Source organism: Nicotiana sylvestris, chromosome 5 (assembly GCF_000393655.2).
Source record: "Nicotiana sylvestris chromosome 5, ASM39365v2, whole genome shotgun sequence".
NCBI classification, from domain to species: Eukaryota; Viridiplantae; Streptophyta; class Magnoliopsida; order Solanales; family Solanaceae; genus Nicotiana; species Nicotiana sylvestris.
The window spans coordinates 85,589,718-85,610,656 of record NC_091061.1 but is presented as its reverse complement, the minus strand read 5'-3'; the positions used below and the strand labels follow the sequence as shown (position 1 = coordinate 85,610,656).

The window sequence follows — 20,939 nt, the reverse complement described above, 5'->3', positions numbered from 1 at the left end:
TGAACAGTACCGCAGATGCGAAAATCACAGACAATGTATATTTCGAGCAGTCCGCTATGTTTCTCATTTTTGGAGCTATGGAGCTCGGATGGAAGCGATTTTCGAAGCAATTTTCATGATATGAAATGGGGTAAGTGTTAGTAACTCAATTTTGGTTGTATAACTTGAATTTATTACGAGTTTTGACGTTTAATCTGAAAATTTTGTTGAAAAGGGTAGAAAACCCTCTTGGATAGAAATGGTGATTTGAGGGGTCAAATGAACTCCAATTTTTATGAATTTAGTATGGATAGACTCGTGGCGAGCTAAGGATCGTATTTATGTAAAAATTTCTAGATTTCAAGATGTGGGCCCGGGGCTCGGGTTTTGCTAATTTCGGGATTTTCGACATTTTTCGAGTCTTTTCGATTGGGTTATATTCCCTTAGCCTATTGTAATGTATTCGTTGTGGTTTTGTCCAGATTCGATGCGCGAGGAGGTCTATACGAAAGGAAAGGGCATCGCAGAGTAGTATTTTGGCCGGCTAGAGGTGAGTAATACTTGTAAATGATATCCTGAGGGTTTGAAACTCCGGATTTGCACATCATAGTATTGTATTGAGGTGACTTGCACGCCGGATATGAGCATGGGGTAGAGCACCATTGGGGATTGTGACTTGGTCCGTCCCGGTTGTTGATTTTACTGCGTATTTGACTGAAATTACTTGTTATCATCATAATTTGAGTTGATTGCCATGTTTGGGGCCTTGTGCCGACTTGTAAAATCCTTCGAGGATTGATATTACTGCTTAGCATGATTTGCATATCATCTAACTTCAGTCCAAGGTTTTAAATGCTGTTTTGCAAACCCAGTCGTATTTCTAAGTTTTGAAAACTTAAATGATATTTTAAATGCATTTCGGGTTGGAAACTTCGATTTTGTAAATGCCCAAGGGGCTTATTATATTATTTTCTGGACTGATTATAAAGTGACTTGAAACAGTGGTAACAATGACACTGTGTGATATACTTGAAACAGTGGTAACAATGACACTGGATGATATACTTGAACAGTGGTAACAATGGCACTGTATGATATAAATTGGTCAGGTAACAATGGCTGACCGGTCAGGTAACAATGACTGACCAAGATATTGCGCTTGGGCTGTAGGAGCCCCTCCGGAGTCTGTACACACCCCCAGTGAGCGCCGTCGACGATAAATAAATATGGATGGCTCGGGCTGCACGCCGCAGTGGGTACTGGAATGTACCATCATATGCATTGCATTGCATTCATGCATTTGTTCATTATTTGTTGTTGTGATATTTCTAGAGATATTTATCTGCTTTTGCTGGTGCTATCTGATCCTTGAGTGATGGGGCCCGAGTGGCTGACCAGGAACGAAGATATTGCCCGAGGGGCGGGTTTCTGTGCATAGTGACACTGATGGCTGGAATTATTTTGCTACTGTTAAAAAGATTATTTTCAAAAGAGGTTTAAAACTGAGTCGGATATTTTATAAAGGATTTTCATGGAATTATTGTTTTCAAAAAGGGTTGTACCGTCTTAGATAGCATGATGAAGTGTCCTTACGTGATTTCTTATCGCTCAGTTATTATTTACTTTTATTACCACTGAGTTGGAAGTACTCAGTTTACTCCCTGCACCTCGTGTGCAGTTGCAGGTACTTTTCACCCGGTAGCGGGTTATTAGCGGACTGAAGGTATACTATTGTAGCTGAGCAAGGTGACCGTCATCGTTCACGGCACCGTATTTCTTCATTGATTCTAAATTCCATTCTGTATATTGCTGGTCTTGTATTAGTATTTAGATCTTTAGATGCTCATGGCTTGTGACACCCCGATTTCGGGTTGAGTCGGGATAGTTTCCATTATTCTATCATGTTTACTTCGCACTTGTGATTATATTATCTGCGAATTAGACTTATTCCTGCTAAGTAATTATAAAGAGATGTATTGTTTTGTTGTTGGCTGGCCTTGTCCCCATGAGAGGCGCCATCACGACCGGGTTGGGAATTTGGGTCGTGACAAGTCAAGTCCAAAATGACATAACAAAGCTACAGCAACAATCGGAATTCCATTCCGACTCCCGGATCAAAATTTCACATATCAACCGGAAATCGCCAAAATACTAACTTCGCCAAAATAGGCTAACTTCTTCACCGGACCTCCAATATTACTTTCTATTGCACTCCTAAGCCTTAAATCATCACCCGGAGCTAACCGAATCATCGGAATTCGATTCCGAGCCCTCTAACTCATAAGTCAATATTCGGTTGATTTTTCCAACTTAAGCCTTCTTAAAAGAGACTAAGTGTCTCATTTCTTATCAAAATCACTCCAAATCAATTCTAAAGCACCCCATACCGGTAATGAAACATAAGAAAGCAGAAAATGGGAAGAACGGGGTAGTATCTCATGAGACGATGGGTCGGGCCGTCACAATGATCATCTAAATCCAGTTCTTTGATCTTATCTTTGATCTTGCAATCTCTTGCATAATGGCCTACTCTACCACATTTATAACAGTCCTGAGGGTTTTTTGATTTAATAAAACCCTTTCTGGCTTTATGAAAAGCCTTTCTTTTTTGGGTCATTTCGCGTCGTTTTTCCGGCGAACCCTTTTTCCTTTTGAAATCCTTTTTACGGGATTTCTTTCTTCTGGATGGTATATCAATGGCGAATTGTTCACAGAATTCACCTAATTGTTGTCTTTCAGTGAGACGATGTTTCTTGATTTGTTGGTTTAGCTTGATCTCATTACACAGAGCTAAACCTTCCTGAGTGCATACACTAAATAGTTTACCATACGAGTAATTATTATAATCAATACTCATTCCTGTTCCTCTAAGGACTTTTCGAATCCTTTCAGCAAATAAGGGCGGGAGTCCATCTATGAACTTAGACTTCCAGTGAGTACTATTACTCTCTGGCAATTCCATCACTCTGGATAAGAAAACATCTTTATACCATCTAAAAGATGTTAGGGTTTTACACCTCAAATTCTGGAGCATTGTCCTAATGGTCTCACTATTATCAGACCATCTTCTACAAAAGTGTTCAATGATATTCATGACTAAAGAATAGACTGAGTTTTGAACAATCTTATCATCTTCAGTCTTGGTTGCATGCATTATTTGAAAGCGCTGGTCTTGGGTGAGATAATTATCCCACCAGCCTTTCAGTTGACCAGTAAATCCGGCAATAATCATTTCTGCAATTGCCCTATCTGTATTCTTATTAACTTTATAGATAGTACTATACATAAGCATTCTATGTACTGTTGTATAAATTTGCCTTTCGGCAAGACCATCTATGTTCCATTCATAGATATCTGACCCACTATAACCTTGGTGGTAATGGTCATTATCTTGTTCTTCTATCAGAACATCTTGAGGTGTTGATCTAGGATAGTAAAACATTCTTTGATAGGGTTTACGAGCATATTTTTCAGAGATTTTATTAATCTCGTCATCTACTTTCAGATTGCTAGTAGATGCCTGCTCTAAACTTAGAGGACTAACTCTAAATTCGCCTAACTCTGAACAAGAAGTTCTTCAATATTTTCTAGACTTACATCATCCAGACTTTTTAATTTAAAGTCTTTTACCTCAGGAGGTGGTTGGATACTGGTAGTAGCGATCTTCTCTTTACCTTTAGTATCCTTTTATTGGATTTTTTAGACTTCAGCTATAAGCTTGTCCAATTTCTCATGGATCTTAATGACCTGTTCACCCAGAATACTCACATACAGGTTAGTATAATTATTCTGAGTAAGCATAGTATTCAAATTCTTTGCAGTTATTGTAGCAACATCATTTTCAAATATTTTTGAAAAAGCAGTGCAATAGATAATTTTATCCTTTTCCCCAATATGAAAAGATTGTTGGGGTGGAAAAATAGAATTGACAATATTTCCATTTGTGAGCGTATAATCTCTTTCTAGCACAGAAATATAGTTATAAACATGCTTAGACATAAACCCTGGAACAAAAACAATAATTTTATTTTTCTTGCTAATGTCTGTATAAATGTCATGTCTAAAGAATTGTATCAATTCAGGAGTCATGTTTTCATGAAACCATTTCCTGAAAACAGCCCATCTGGGTTTTAAAAATTCTTCTAAAATCATTTTTCTTGCCGGTGAACCCGGACTAAAATCTATTTGGTTTTCAACCATTATTAACACCATTTGAAAAATCCATTTCGGAAGCAGTTGGTTCAAGATCTGTATTAATCTTGACGATATTATCACTGTCGATGCTAATATCATTTATTCTATTGCTTTCTCTAATTTGTGATGTGGATGCTCTAGATGGAAAATCTACCACATAATCAATCAGAGAAATGTATGAGGAGTTTGATCTAGTCAATCTAGATGATAAACTGATATTATCAGTTTGTATTGGTTCATTGAACCTAATCTTAACAGTGCCATATGAGGTTTGTTCTATTTCTGTAACCTCAGTATTACCAGTGTTTCGAGGTGCAACAACTTCCTCTATGACCCATTCTTTAGGGAAATCTATTTCATCCCAGTAATTAATCAATTACCCGCATAATTAAGAATTGTTTCAAATTGCTTAATATACTATTCACTTTTAATACACTTTATATATACCCTACTATCATGGTCATGTGGTATCATATAAAATTAATATATACACTATTATTTCATTAAAACATCCATGTAAAAATACATATATTTTTTTAAACTTCTAGTTTTTCCTACTCTCATATAAAGAGTAAAAATTTTCGTACGCTAATTCTTAAAATAGTAAAAAGATAACCTTCTGAGAAAATATTTTCTATCTTTACAATAAAGAAAATTTCATAAACTTTCTTGTATTATATATATAATTTACCATATTCAAAAATAGTAATAATGGTAACTATCCAAAATTATACTTATTAAACTTTTACTAAAATACTTCACTTAAAAGAAAATACCACTATAACATAATATCTAATGATATCAAGATTGTAAACTTATTGGGCCTTATAATAATAATGTTTTAAACCCTCTATAACCTTCTAATAGACATAATCCCTTCGAACTTATATGGATTACTATGACTCACCCTAATATTAAAGTACGGGATGTAACACTTTCACTCTCAATAATATGGCACGCTATCACCCTTCGTTTTTTTACACTAGAAATATCGGCACGGCATCACCCTTCGTGCATTAACACTCATAATATCGGCATGACATCACCCTTCGTGCATTAAAAATCACTCATAATATCATGCACAACATCACCCTTCGTATTTTATCACTCTTCCTCACCCAAACAATAGAAATAACAACATCCTGGCAAGGAAATCAACAATAGAAACAATAACATCCCGGCAAGGGAATCAACAATAGAAACAATAACATCCCGGCAAGGGAATCAACAATAACCTATCTTGTTTCAACAGTTAGCTTCGCAATATAGATCTCAACTTGAGTCAATACTCAACAATGGTCAATTACCAAGAGAATATCATCAGTCTTATTCAACATGAATAAACATCAATTTAAGCATGAATAGTACATAATAAGGATCACGAAAAAACCAAGAAACACAATAACCTTAACAAAATAACAAGACATAATAAGCACGTAATAACTACACCGGTAACCACAACAATTGGACATGTAACATATTTGCACGAAGTCATAGAGGAATTCACAATCAAGAAGTATCAAACATTAAGGAAGGCAATCACTTCAATTAAGGCAAATAAGGGTCAAGTAACAAGTAAGAGTTGGAGCAAAGCTAACAACATCATGTGGAGCATATGGAGGTGAAACAAGCAATTAGGAAATCCAATCATATCGGAAAAACTCCTCACTTAATGAACATAAAGACCTAAGAATCCTAAAGGCAAATTCCCCACAAATAAGTCCGAGAACACACTCGTTACCTCACATGCACGGACTACAATTAGCATAGAAGACTCAAATCCTAAGGGGAAGTCCCCCACATAAGGTTAGGCAAGATACTTACCTCAATCCGGTCAATTCAATACTCCATTTAGCTTTTTCTTTACCAATTCATCAATGCTCAGCTCAATCTAGCCAAAAATGACTTGAATACATCAAACAATGCAAGAGAAAATAATCTCAATTAACAAAACTATGATTCTTATACAATTTGCAAAAAGTCAACAAAAGTTAACTCTCCGGACTCGCACCTCGAAACCCGACAAAATTTACAAAAATCGAATACCTATCCGATTCGAGTTAACCCATACAAAAATTTTCCAATTCCGATACCATTTGGTCCTTCAAATCATCGTTTTATATTTTTTAAAGATTCACAATTTTCCCCAAATTTTCCTTTAGATTCTCATGAATTTGATGTTAAATCTAAGATATGATCACAAAATATAGTTGGAAATTTATTAGAGGCATATACCCAATGATTGGGTATGAAAATCTTCCTTCAAAATTGCCTACCATTGGACCTAGGGTTCAAAATATGGAAAATGAAGCTAAGTCCCGAAAGGGGACCTTAATACCAGCCTCAGATGTCGCATTTGCGACATCAGGATCACAAATGCAATCTCGCAAATGCGACATAAGTTTCACAAATACGAAGGTTGGCCAGCTCTGATCAGGTCTCAAATGCGACCCAAGTCTCGCAAATGCAAGCTCTGAGATGTTCGCAAAAGCGACGGGTTTATCGTAAATGCGGAGCTGCTGATCGCAATTGCGATGAAGTTATTCACAATTGCAAACTCCCCTTCCCCTTCCCATCGTTGCAAATGCGATGGAAATCCTCGCAAATGCGAGGACTGCAACACCTGCACAACTGAACCTCCTCCATCGCTCCAAAACGGGTACGGATCTCACCCGAGCCCTCGAGGCTCCAACCCAAACACTCCCACGGGTCTGAATACATAACAAAAACTTGCTTGCATGATCGGAACACCAAAATACCCTCTAGAACCATGAATCGGATGCCCAAACGCATGCAAATCACTATGAACTTCAAGAACTTCTAGAATTGTAACCAAGCGTCCGAACTATATCAAATAAACTCCAAACGACACCAAATTTTGCAGGCAAGTCCCAAATTACATAACGGAGTTGTTCCAACTTTCAGAATCACATTCCGATCTTGATAACACAAAAGTCAACTATGGGTCAAACCTCTCCATTTTCCAAACTTCAACTTTTCCAACTTTCGCTGAAATGCCTCCAATTATCCTACGAGCCTCCAAATCTAAAATCTGAATGCATGACCAAGTCCAAAATCACCATACGAAGCTACTAACATCATCCAAAACTCATTTCGGAGCCATTTACTCAAAAGTCAAATTTCGGTCAAACTCTCACTACTTAAGCTTCCAAAACTAGATTCTTTATTCCAATTCGACTCCTATTTATCCGGAAATAGAATCCAACCACGCACGCGAGTCGATACAGATAATATGAAGCTGCTCGTGACCTCAAACTGCCAAACCAGACGCAATTGCTTAAAATGACCAGTTGGGTCGTTACATCCTCCTCCACTTAAACATTCGTTCGTCCTCGAACGTGCTCAGAGTCGTTCCAAAGCCATCGAACCACTGCTTGAGCTCACCATACAAACACTCGAGGCGATTACCCATCACCCAAACCTATGTAAGACTGACCATTCAACTTAACTGAAGGTCTCACCCCATCCTTAGTTCATAACCTTAGGGCAGGACCCAAACTTCAATATCTTACATTCATCATAAGACCCGAATTCCACATCATCACACTGCATGAACTTGAACAAGCTAAACCGAGCCAAAATTCCAATCCAGAATATTATCACATGCTGTTCCACACAACTCAAATGCCTGAAGCAATAACCTCTAACCATCATAGTTGCTCAATAACATCCTGGATGCCGACAATACACCTCACATTGAATATAACCTTGTTCCGGATCCCCACAACACTGCCCATAATAAAGAAAAATGTGGATATTCATAGTTTCTCCTGAAGTCAACAAGTCAAGAAACTTTCTCGTCTGTCAAGGGCCATTACCCAAATCTTAGCATAAACAACCACATACATCCAAGCACTCCTCATCCCCAATACCATAGTATAAATCTCAGGTCTAAGAACCTCATCTCAGCCAATACAAGCAGCCCAACTAACAACTCATCATGGAATCACACAAATTCTCACACTACACAGTGCATACACCAAACCAGTAATAACTCAATTATGCAGCACAATAAAGGAAAACAAGGTGTAAGAATTATCTAACAAGTACAACACGTGTAACAACAAAAGTATGGTTTTCATCAAATCATCCCACAGAGGAAAAACACAACACCAAATAAACATAATGAAAGGGAATCCCATATAACATTCGTTGCGGCGCGCAGCCCGCTCCCAAAATACTCATCAAGCTCAAATGCTCGGGTCCACTGATCACATAAATATTGATATCAGGCACAGTAGAGTGCACAAGTAAAACTGTGGGAACAATGAATAGAAGTAATAAAATATGAGAGAAGCAAGCACATATAAGGTGCAATAAGCAAATCAACATCACGAGGGTTATCTCGCCCACCTCGCCATAAGGCCTGAACAGAATTACTACATGCGTGAGGTATAATCATACAACCTCACCACCTAACACAACATAAAAGAGTAGCACATAACATAGGCTAGGGGCACAAATAATATCCATTCTACCTTATAACATTACCAAAATGACAATCTCACAGAGGCACACAAACTTAATCTGACACAACATACATATTCTCGCTGATCCTCCAAATGGCCCACAACCAAATCCTGACCCTTCCCAATTAGATAAATATTCTTCAAAAGATCCACAACAACCTATCGATAATACATGCTATTAATTATCTCATTTTTAACATTTCTTCACAATCCGCAAACGGAAATAGTCCATATATGAGGGCATCTAGCCCCAAACCTCAGGAATACCAAAATTTTCGTGCCCGCAAATAAAATGGCTAATATATCACTCACACCCTATCATTGTGCTGGAGCACCCATATAGAATTTCTGGCCGCATAACAAAACATGAACCTCAAAAACCTCAAAACCTAGTAATCACCATGCTACTAGCCATGCACTCGCAAACTAAAACTCAAGGTCCTTTCCAAAAATGCACACTCTTCACAGATGATAGCCATTAATGCCACACTCTATTAATTCCAAATACTGATCTAGGAGAAACCACAATGTACCACATATTCCTTACGCCCATAGTAGACAACCAACTCAAGCTATTGCCAAGCCACCGAGAACCCTTCAAGATCCGCTCGCACGCAACTAAGCCATCAGGACTGCACCTCCCCAACTCAACTGAGTCACACAAACCGTCCAATCCAAGAGTGCTGCCACAAATGTCAGTAGAGAATTCTTATTCAAACGACCAATTACTTCATCGCTATGCTGACCCAACACCACAGAGCTGACCCATTCCTTCGGATAGTCGATATGCAATAATTACAATCAAAGTCCCAAATACAGATAATCTTAACACGATCCACGTAGATCAAAAGCTCATAAACCACTGCATTCCCTCTTAAGCACCCCATCCTACCGCAACCATGATACCTACGCTGAATAGACATTCTATGAATCTGAAGTCATTTCTCCGACTCCCTTTGATGCTGGAATGTAGATTCATTAATGACGCAGAAACACCATAAGCCCCAATGTCATTCCACGCAAGATCTCAGACCGTAGTCATATACAAATTTCGGGAATCTTCCAATACCACATATGCACATACCTCAGGATAAAACTGACGTAAATCTGACTCTGAAATCTGAATGCCGCTAATGGGCTACTCCACTTGGCGCGAAGCTATAGTAAACATCTATAACAACCTGACCGGTTGTTTCATGAGTTATCGCTCTATTTCCCCCATTTTTGCTTCTTATTTTCTTGTTTAGATATATTATGTGTTATCAAGTTGGTTGGTTTGGGTTCGGAGAGGTTTACGTAAGGTTTGAGATACTTAGTCTCTTTTGAGTAAGCTTAAGTTGAAAAAGTCAACCAGATGTTGACTTATGTGAGAAATGGCTCGGATGTGAATTTTGATGGTTAGGATAGCTTCGGGAGGTGATTTGGGACTTAGGAGCATGATCAAAATTGGTTTTGGTGGTCCGGAGTAGATTTAGGCTTGAATTAGCGAAATTGGAATATTGGCGTTTTCTGGTAGATTTGTGAGATTTTGATATAGCAATCGGAGTGGAATTTTGGAAGTTGGAATAGGTCCGTTGTATCATTTGTGATGTGTGTGCAAAATTTTAGGTCATTCGGACGAGGTTTGACAGACTTTTTAATCGAAAGCGGAATTTGGAAGTTTTTGGAATTCTTAGGCTTGATTCCGATGCCAATTAGCTGTTTTGATGTTGTTTTGAGCGTTCTAAAGGTTGGAACAAGTTTTAATGAGGTTATAGGATATGTTGGCATGTTTGGTTGAGGTCCCGAGGACCTCGGGTGAGTTTCTGGTGGTTGAACGGATCAAATTCAAGTTGGAAAAGTTGTAAAAAAACTGTTGTTGGTGTTGCAAATGTTTGGCCTTCGCGTTCGCGAGTGGGCTCTCGCGTACGCGAAGGGTTAGGATGTGAGGCAGGAGATTTGGCCTTCACATTTGCGATGAGGGTACCACGTTTGCATAGAGTAAATAGGAGCAGCTGGGTCCAGGTCGTTTGTGCTTCGCATTTGCGAGCTAGTTGTCGCGCTCACGATGGGTTAGGAAGCTTATGGTTCGTGTTCGCATACAAGGTGTCGCGTTCGCGATGAAGACTTAAGTGGTCAACAGAATGTTTTGCTTCGCGAACGTGAGGCATTGACCGCGATCGCGAATAAGGGATTTCAAGTGCTGGGCAGAATGTTTAAAAGACCACTTCCACGATTTTGGGTCTAAAATTTCACCATCGTTGAGCGATTTTGGAGCTTTTTTGAGGGAGATTGAAGAGGGAATCAAAGGGAAACACTTGGAGGTAAGATTTATGGACTTAATACTCGATCCTATTATGATTTCTACCTAATTAAGAATGAAATAAGTGGAATCTAAAGCCTAAAATTTGGAAGTTAGGGCTTGGAAATTGGGGACTTAAATCTAGGAATTTTAGGGGTCATTTATGGTCGGATTTTGGTATTCGTGGTATGTATGAACTCGTGAGAGTGTAAGGATTCTAGTTTTGTGATTTTTGTCAGAATTCGAGATGTGGGCCCGGGGGTCGGGTTTTACCAATTTCAGATTTTTTGATGTAAATTGGTTAATTTCGAGTGGGCTTTGCTCCCTTAGCATATTTTGATGGTATAAATCTGTTTTTGGATAGATTTGGAGAATCCGGAGGCTGATTCGAAGGGCAAAGGCATCACGGGCTAGAGTTTGGACCGGATAGAGGTAAGTAATAATTGTAAATGCTGTCTTGAGGGTATGAAGCCCCGGATTTCACATCGTTGTGCTACTTTGAGGTGACGCACATGCTAGATGACAAGTGTGGGGTCGTGCACCGTTGGGGATTGTGACTTAGTTTGTAGCGTATGACTGTTAAATCGCATATTTGATTGAAAACTATTTGCTATCATTGTGTTTTGGAAAGTATTATCTTGTTTTGGGCTGAATGCCATATTTGGACCTCGCGCCAACTGTTTTGGACCCTTAGGGGATTTTTACTACTATTCCTTACTACTTTGACTTCATATTTGTACTCAGTCATGTTGTATGTATGCGGCGAAATTAGAGGGCTCAATTTCTCGCTATCAAGCCACTACGAAAGAATACCTCGAGACCCCGAGGACGTGGAGTTGCGACCGAGTCCCCTCCCTCGGGGCTCGTCGGAGCCCGACTCAAAGAAGACGAAGGTCGGGGCTAGAGCAGAAGGGGAAGTTCCCAAGGCACACGACTAAGTCTGACAGAGCCGGCCTATTCAAGGCCTATGACAAGGCGTCACGTCTAGCCATCCCATATCCATACTTTATAATTAACGCATGTTGTACTATATCCGGGTTCCCCTCCTATATAAAGGGAATTTACACTACTTTGTAAGGGGCTAATGTTGCTCCAACTATTCTCCACAAGATCAATAATATCTTTCTCTCTTCTTTCTAACTTGCTCGTCCTTACTAGCTCGAGGCTACTCTTAGCGCTTATTGCTTTCATACTTGCTCTTCATTTATTGCTTGGTATTGGCCACAAAGAGCCTTGTTTGATCATACCTTAACTGTTATCCCATTCCCGACTACACCCGATAGCTCGAGCTCGAACTAGATATCGACCTCGAGGTCCTTCATCGACCAGTCTGAGGCTCGGGATGGAAGCTTCTCGATTTGATTACTGCCCCGCTTTAGCTCGTATTTCTTCGTTAAACCTCATACTCTTAGCATCTACTGCTCTAATAACTAGTATATAAATAGATCACATATTTTTAGAGTCCTATTTACAAATTTAATTGTTGTTACCATTTTCACGGTAAACAGTTTGGCACCCACCGTGGGGCTAAAAATAATAGTGATTATTTTCTTGCTAGTTTCATTGCACAAACGCAAGTTATCTTTCACACTTTTTCTTGTCCAAGATCTTTTGATTTCAGGTCAAAATGTCTGGCTCGGTAAACGGGGTTAAGAACGACTACCTCAAAAATCACGGAGAAAACGGTATGGCTGTTCCAGTCGTTGGCGCGCCACCGCAGAACCCCGATAATGCACCTGGACCGATTCTAGTGGATGCGATTTCGCAAGACGCGCAACGGATCAATGAGACCTCGCACACCAACGAAAGCATACGATATGGCGACCATCAGGAAGCCAAAAAGATCCCAGCCCGGGAAGAACAGGAAGTTAGTCTTCATGTTATTTTTGAAATGTTCCAAGCACAACAGTTGGCCATCGCTCAGTTACAAAGCCATCTGAAGACTCGCAGCACAGCAGCACCGGAAACAGCTCCCCCCACCGAACAAGTACCTAAGAGATCAAGAAATAACGAATCAGTAGCTGACTCTGCCATAGCAAAGATGCTTGGGGATCTCTCAAAAAGGATCGAATCAGGTTCGTGAAAGTTCGTGCAACGGCCGTTCCCCGAGGAACCGGCCCCGGAATTCATTTCAAAGAAGCCCAGAATGCCAGAACTCCCCAAGTACAATGGGACCACAGATCCCAATGAACACATCACCGCCTATACATGCACGGGAAAGGCCAACGACCCAAAAGATGATGAGATCGAGCACGTCTTATTGAAGAGGTTCGGAGAAACACTCTCGAAAGAAACTATGATGTGGCATCATAACCTAGCTCCCGACCCCATAAACTCACTTACCATAGCAGCAGATTCCTCCATAAAGACACACGCCGATGCCATCGAAGCAACGTTGGGAGAGCCCGACACGTCCAGGGCCGAGCAAAGGGAGAATAAAATGCCACGGGAATTCGCACCTCATTCCCTGATGGAATGAACGAGATTACCCCCGGTCTCGGATGACTAGGCAATATAGGCCTTCACTCAAAGCCTAAACAAACCAAGCCCGACGATTTTGGGGCAGTTCAAACAAAACTTGATTAGGTACCCAGCCAAGACCTGGTCGGATGCCCGTACCCGGCATCAGTCGCAAATCAGGGTTGTGGATGACCATCTGGGAGCCTCCTCGAGCTCAATTTACCCAAACAGGCTCCTGGCAAAGAAACTAATGCCAAACAGAGGGAGGTACCGCCCGTGCACTGCAGACAGGAGGAACGCCCCAAGATGCAATCTACCTCACAACGATCGGAGAATTGCTCGAGGACAATATCCTCGAGGGATCGTTAACAAAGCCAGATTTGTCAAGGACGCATGGCCGGCAAGGTTTCCTTGCCCGTCAGAATACAATTTCCACATCGCTATACCAAACATTGTGTTCGCCATAGGCAAAACTAGTGACGTCAAATGGCTCGGACCAATTCGGTCGAATGCCTCTCAAAGGAATCACAGCCTAGCGTGGGGACTACATAGAAAGTGCAGACGCAAGGCCGAAGATAGCCACCAGCTCCAAAGGATAGATGCCAAGCCGCTCGACAAAAATCACTGTCGAGAACTAACGAGTGACCGAATTCTAGTTTAGTCCCTAGTATGGAAGGCGTCCAGGAGGAACGAAGCAAACGGGCTGCGGCGCATTGCCACGATAATGGAGGAGAGACGACCCTTTCCAAGAACTTGTAAAAGGGAGAGAAAAATTTCTCATCGCCAGAGAAAAGCAAATCTGGGGATATACCCCCAAGGACTCCCTTACATTCAACAAAGAGGGTACCGAGACCTCGTCTCGACCTCACAATGACGCACTAGTAACCTTCTTCTTCACTAAATCCATTTTAAATAAAACATGTGCACATGAGTGCAGGTGGCTCGATCAGCACTATCGGGCCGAGCCAAGGATGATGGGGCGGCTTGGGCCGCTGGGTCAAAACACAACCACCTCTCAAATCTTTGACATATTCCGAACGGCGATTGCTATGACAAGGAGAAAGACCATTCTCTCAGTACAACATGACTGGCCCAGACCGGAACGTCGAGTTCCATATCATCAAGGGAGGCGCAAGGCACAGACGCCTTATTCAGACGTCCGCAGGCGCATCGCCTGAAGACAGGGCTGCCCCCACTTCACCAAAAGGATGAAATTCCACGCAAGGGACGGAATTAAAACCGTTGGCAGGAAGCAATATGTGACAAGGGGAAATCCGCATCACATGACGCATCGCCGACACCAATATCTCCACTCTCATAAGAGTCAAAGGGTAAGCAAACCACATCTTCGGCCAAGCCCGATTAAACACAGCGGAGGGCCATACTAGAGTCCATGCCCCGAAACACCACGAACATACCTAACCCCGGAACGTCGCCTATACATCCCGCGGTAAAGAAAAACTACCTCCCTCCTTCGTTATTTTTCACTAACCTATATGCAGACACCCGACCAGGGTTTTCGGGAGCTCTAACTCTACCCGGAGACCCCAAGGCCTTAACAGAACCCACCGCGCTCTTTCCCCTCAGCCAGACTTCTGCCCCGAAGAGGGCCTCACTAGCAAGGTTCTTAGCAGAGCAACGTACCCCCTGAGGAGGATCCGATAAGATCACAGGCCTTCTTCTGCAATCAAACAATGAAGAACACCCCCCTGAAGGCGTCGTCCACTCAGAAGGGACGAGGAACAGTGGACTGAGTTTCAATAGGGAATCACGTACCGGATCAAACGGTCCAATGAGCCATGCCTGCACGGGCTAAGCTTACAACAACGAAACAATATGTGTTTACGCCAAGAAATAAAAGAATATCTTTCAGCATCTCATACTCCAAAAAGGAAATTTCAGCATGCTCACGGCAAGGATTCCTCCACCAAATGTGTCCCGAAATACTTGGGACTTAGCGTCAACAATTTGGCACCCGCACTACCCGAGGGTCGGAACTCCAGGCTCATGAAGCCCCAGCAAGGTAACTCCAAGCTCACGAATAACGTTCTTTGAGCCTAAGCAAACTCGATGACTCGGAGGCTGTCGACCAATTTCCATACACTGGAAAACCCAAGGCCGTAAGACCTAGAGCAGGTAGACTCGGTATAACCAGATCTATTCTACATAACAAAAACTGTAAGACTTCAATAGGCATGACCAACTATAAGATCTCAACAGGCATGACAAACTGTAAGACCTCAATATGCATGACAAATTGTAAGACCTCAACAAGCATGGAAATTTTGTAAGACCTTAGTATACGCATAAAAATCAATCTCGAAGTTTAGGCTATACGTCGCATTTGCAAGAATCCCAAAAGGGCATACCCTTGGTGCAGATGCCTAAACTATCACTCGGGATCAAAAATAGCTCCAGCCAAACACATATGACTAAACAACTGCTCCGGCCAAACTAATGCGACTCAGGAACGCCTGACTGTCGCTAACAAAATTGCAGGCCATTACTTCGAATATACTTTGAAAAGAACCGGTTAAAACAGGCTTCCCTTAACAGGCAAACGAGCTTCGACCATGTCAGCTCCAAATCACAAGGTTTCGAGCTACTCAGCCTACGAGCGAAGAACCTTCCGAGGTGCTAAAACATCGCCGCTAACGACTTGAAATCGAGGTTCTTCCCGAACCGACGACGGGTCAGGAAAAATCATTTCAAAAAGACCTCAACGAGAGAAAAACAAAGCCTACAAAATGCCCACGGGAAAAAGCGTAAGAGCCATTGTCGCCAGCTAAACGAACCTTCGGGCTGCACACTAAAAGGTCTCAACGACCAAACAGCGTAAGAGCCACTGTCGCTAGCTCGAAAATTGAAAACTTGAGGATTAAAATGAGCTCGAGTCGTAACCGATTCGGAGACCGAATCCAAAATAGTTAACTACACATGCCTAAGGGCACAACGTAAGTGCTATTGTCGCCAGCCAAATAAGCCTCTGGGCCACTCACTTAAAAGGTCGCTTCGACCCGAAGTGCAAAGAGCCATCGTCATCCGCCCACACAGGAACGAAAAAACTTGAGGGTCAATTAAAGCTTGAGTCGCAACGCGACTCGGAGACTGGACCTAAAATAGTTAAAACACAAACGCCCAAGGGAATCATCATCTGCCCATGTAGGCACAGGAGATTGAAGGTCAGGTAAGCTCAAGTCAAGGCCTGACTCGGAGACTAGGCCTAAACAACTGGGCAAACCACAAAGGCCCTAATGCCTACTCGCATTAAAAATCGCACTTAAGAGCCTCCAGGCCTGCCTAATTAGCTTCGGACCCACGGGGCTCCTGCCAAACACCAAAACCAGCCCGCCTGGTCGAAAGCAATGCAGAAAGAGATACAAAAGAGATAAAGCTTCAAGTTTCTCTTATTTACATATGCAAAAGGCGCGTTCTCCATCTACAAACATGCTCCACAAATATAAAATACAAAACGAAAAAGCGGCAAAATCTATGCTCTGCTCCAAAAGGCTATAGCCTGCTAGCCCCAGATTTGCTCTCCGTGACGTCAGCAAGAATTGACCGAGCGTCGCGCTCGTCCGCCCTTGTCGAGCCAACTTCTCCGAGAGAACGAAGCCCCTGGCACCGAGCTTCTCGAGTACCTCTCTTCGGGATCTACAACGAACATATTCCCCGATCCTCTTCTCATAATCAAGGGCCCACTTCAACTCGGCTTGGGCATCAGCAGCGTCTTTCATATGAATCGCCATCTCCTGATCAGCCTTGGTTTGACTTAATGCTGCTTCAGCCCGGGCATCGATTATCTCAGTCCTAACCTTCGAGAGATTGGACTCGAGCTTTACGATCATATCCGCTTGAACTGTAGCATTGTCACGAGCCAAGCGGAGTTGTGCCTCGATGGCGGGAACCTTGGCCAAGGCACCCCTCTCCTCTAAAGCTTGAACCTGCACCTGAGCTCTCAGTTCACCGCAAGCATTCCTGACTCGGTCGGCTTCGCCCTTAAGGTACTCCAAAACCTCCGTCTTTTTTTTTGCAGCTAAGATAGGCAAAAGGATTAACCTTAAGGGTTAAAAAGAGCGAAGCGCGTACTACGAAAGGTTACCTGCTCCATCAAATAGCTCTCGTAATTCGAGCTCCGATATGCCTCATATTGCCAATGCATCAACTCATCCTCCTTCTCCTCGCTAAGGAGCCTAAGGGACTCACCCTCCTCTAGAGCTTTCCGAAGCCTAGCCCTATGACGGAGCAGCTCAGACCTGAGCCTATCAAAGGCCTGCAAAAGAAAAACTCGCTAAAGAAAGGAAGACGCAAAATACAGAAGGACTGCGCCGAAACTCACCATGAAGTGAAGACGGTGGACTTCCTCGAAGGTGGAGCACACTCCTGTTGGTCCTGCCCCTTCGGCTCCGGAAGAACCAACCTCGGGCAAAGCATATTCACTCGGAGGAACCACCGTTCTAGAATCGAACACTCCGGGAACAACAGGCTCAGACGACGTCCTCTCCTCGAAGACACTGGCCCGTTGAGCCCCATTAAAAGCTCTACCACACTGCTGGAGCAAATCCTGTTTATCGCCATCGTCCCTTAGCTCGGAGGCCGATGACTCCTTCCTTTCTCTGGAAGAGCACAACCTCGCCTCAAGGAACATCCCGATGCCTACAACGGCAAAGCCGATACAAAAGAATGAGGAAAATGTCATCTCAAATATATGAAGACGCTAAGGCAGGAGTAGCATATGTGCGTACCCTGGTATTTCACTTCCCATCTATCACGGGACACAGCTCGCCACCTACGCTCATCGCAAGTCAAATGGGTTGCCAAATTTCGGACCCAACCGGGCATATTGAGAACTTCACCCGGCATCCATGAAGTTGCTGCAAAAAGGAAAGAGACACAATTACTCAACTGGTTTTCACTATAAGCAAATCTAAGGAAGCACAAGGCACTACACTTATGCATGTAATTCCATCCGTCGGGAAAAGGCATGAGCTCCACGGGGATAATGTCAGCCGTCCCGACTCGAACAAATCGACTGACCCACTCTTGATCCCCATCTTCTTCATCATCGACAACAAAGGGCGTGGACGAGAGGCACTGCAAGGTTAATAGGCCTCGGTGATGAAAAGGTTGGTACAGCCTGACAAGGTGGCTGAGCGTGTATTCAAGCCCAGCCTTCTCCGCAAAGAACCTCATCATCAACACCAATCGCCAAAATGACGGATGTATCTGCGCCAAAGTAACCCGATACTTCAAGCAGCAATCAAGCATGACCCCATCAAGTGGGCCAAATGCAAAAAGATATAGGTATACGCTCAAGAATCCATCAGCATAGTCCGTAATACTCTCCTCCGGGGAAAGCACCTGTAGCGTTATCCCCTCTCTCCATTCGCAGTATCTCCTCACCATCTCTAGATGTTCCTTTTATCGAAGACACAGTCTTCAGAGCGAACTCCCGCAGACCCTGAACGTTGGGAATGGAACTCTCCCCTCCCTGTGGGGCCGGCCCCGAAGTAGCTGCCATGGCTATGGTAGAATTGACAGACTAAAGCAAGGACGTGCACCAATGCTTTTTGCATCTGAAGAGACGAAGGACCCGATGCCAAGGTGGAGGGATAGCTATCCAAAATAATGAGATCTCTCAAATAAGCGAAAGCTACCCCACATATATGTGGGAAACAACAATGATTCACCTATCCAGAGTAAGCCCCGAGAGGCCAGCGGCCTCGATACAGATCCCTGGGTGGTACCCGACCCCAGAGGCATCCATCGACAAGAAGTTAGGCCCCAAGGAGTCAACTATATCGTCTCCAGTCTCGAGGTAGTGCCCGACCTCGAGGATCTCCGCCAAAAAAGAAGTCAGGCTTCGGGAAGCCTTTAATGCCATCATAGAATTCGAGGTAGTTCCTGATCTCATGGTTTTTCTTTCTAAAAGGAAAAATAAGCACACGAAGCCTCGATCATGTAGGCTCTGGGAGGGCTCGAGGTATCGCCTAAGTATAGGCAACCCCTCAATAAAAGTCTATCTATAACGCTTTAAAAGTCTATCTGTATCAAGTTCAAAGCAGACCCCCAAGTACCCGAAGCTGACCTTCGCTCATGATACCACTCTCGAAAGCTCCAAATCTCAGCGTACTATCTCCCTGCAACTCGGAGGGCCTGATAGCCCGAGCCTATTAGACCAATTCAGGCTTGGTCCGAGGTACGAGGATGGGCTCAGAAAAGAGCCATGTTAATCGGTAGAGCATCGGAAAGAATGCTCGTATCTGAGTTAGATATCAACGGTTAATAGCAAATGAAAACATTCAAAGGCCTCGAAGGGCATGAGAGCATACAATAATAGGGCAAGAATCGAAAACAGAAATCAATGAAGTATCTTCATATTCATAAATATCCATGTACAACAGCCCTCGAGGGGTCCTTACATACAATTACAAAAGCCTAGAGAGGATCTCTACACAAAAATAGAGGAACAGAAGGATGTACATGTGATGAAACCCGAGAACTTGGTCCATCTTTGAAGGTCCATCTCCAGTATCAACATCCTCGAGCGCTGCCCCCTCGAGCTCGCATCCTCAAGGGCGATTCCTTCGACCTTCATCTCCTATAGGTTCCCAGCTCAATCCCGTGGCAACCCCCGGCCTCAACAGCCGGTGGTGCCATTTTATCCCTTGGGAAAGGAAAAACCCAAGGGAGGAAGTGCCACGCCAGGCCTAGGTAGGAGAGTGAGCAGCAGTGCATAGTCCAAATGACTGTCTACAAAAAGAGAGAACCGATACCCCATCTATCACCATCTCGAGCCAACGATAATAGCAACAGCAGATGTAACAACAACCACAGCAGCGACGGAACAACATGGTCATGCTCGACAAAGGGAAGCTCCGGCAAAAGGCCACAACACATCCTACGGGAGCTCTGCCGAACGGCCTTGAGGCCATAAGCCCCAAACATAATGTTCAAGGGTAGAGGAGGATGATAAGAAGAAATGGGAAAATAAGCCAACGAAGGTATTTGGATAGAAAAAAACAACACCAAAGCACCCCCATTTATAGGGGGCAACGACACGGTCATCGAGGCAGACGCAATTACTTCGTTCTTGGAGAACCGAATTGACGGCGGAGCATTCATCTTGGAGGACGAGAATCGACAGTGCATTAAATGATGTCAAATACACAAGTCCATGGGACACACCGGTTGCTGCAAAAGCTCGCGCCACAGGTTGCATTATTGGTATGACATCATCATAAGAAGCTCATGGAGTCAGGTGTCAGAATCATTTCCCATCGCTTCGTTCTGGGAAACGCAGAGACTATCTGTATGCAGCAAAATCAGAGGACTCAATTTCTCGCTATATAGCCACTTCGAAAGAATACCTCGAGACCCCGAGGATGTGGAGTTGCGACCGAGTCCCCTCCCTCGGGGCTCGTCGGGGCCCGACTCAAAGAAGATGAAGGTTGGGGCTAGAGCAGAAGGGGAAGTTCTCAAGGCACACGGCTAAGTCTGGCAGAGCTAGCCTATCTAGGGCCTATGCCGAAGTG

At 43.1% G+C, this 20,939-nt stretch overlaps 1 protein-coding gene across 1 annotated transcript; it reads right to left on the bottom strand.

Moving 5' to 3' along the window:
- Positions 1–2,350: 2,350 nt before the first annotated feature.
- On the bottom strand, positions 2,351–3,421 carry LOC138868917 (uncharacterized). Its single transcript, XM_070146498.1, has one exon. It carries the CDS (start codon positions 3,419–3,421, stop codon positions 2,351–2,353), a length of 1,071 nt encoding a protein of 356 aa, XP_070002599.1.
- Positions 3,422–20,939: the final 17,518 nt, after the last annotated feature.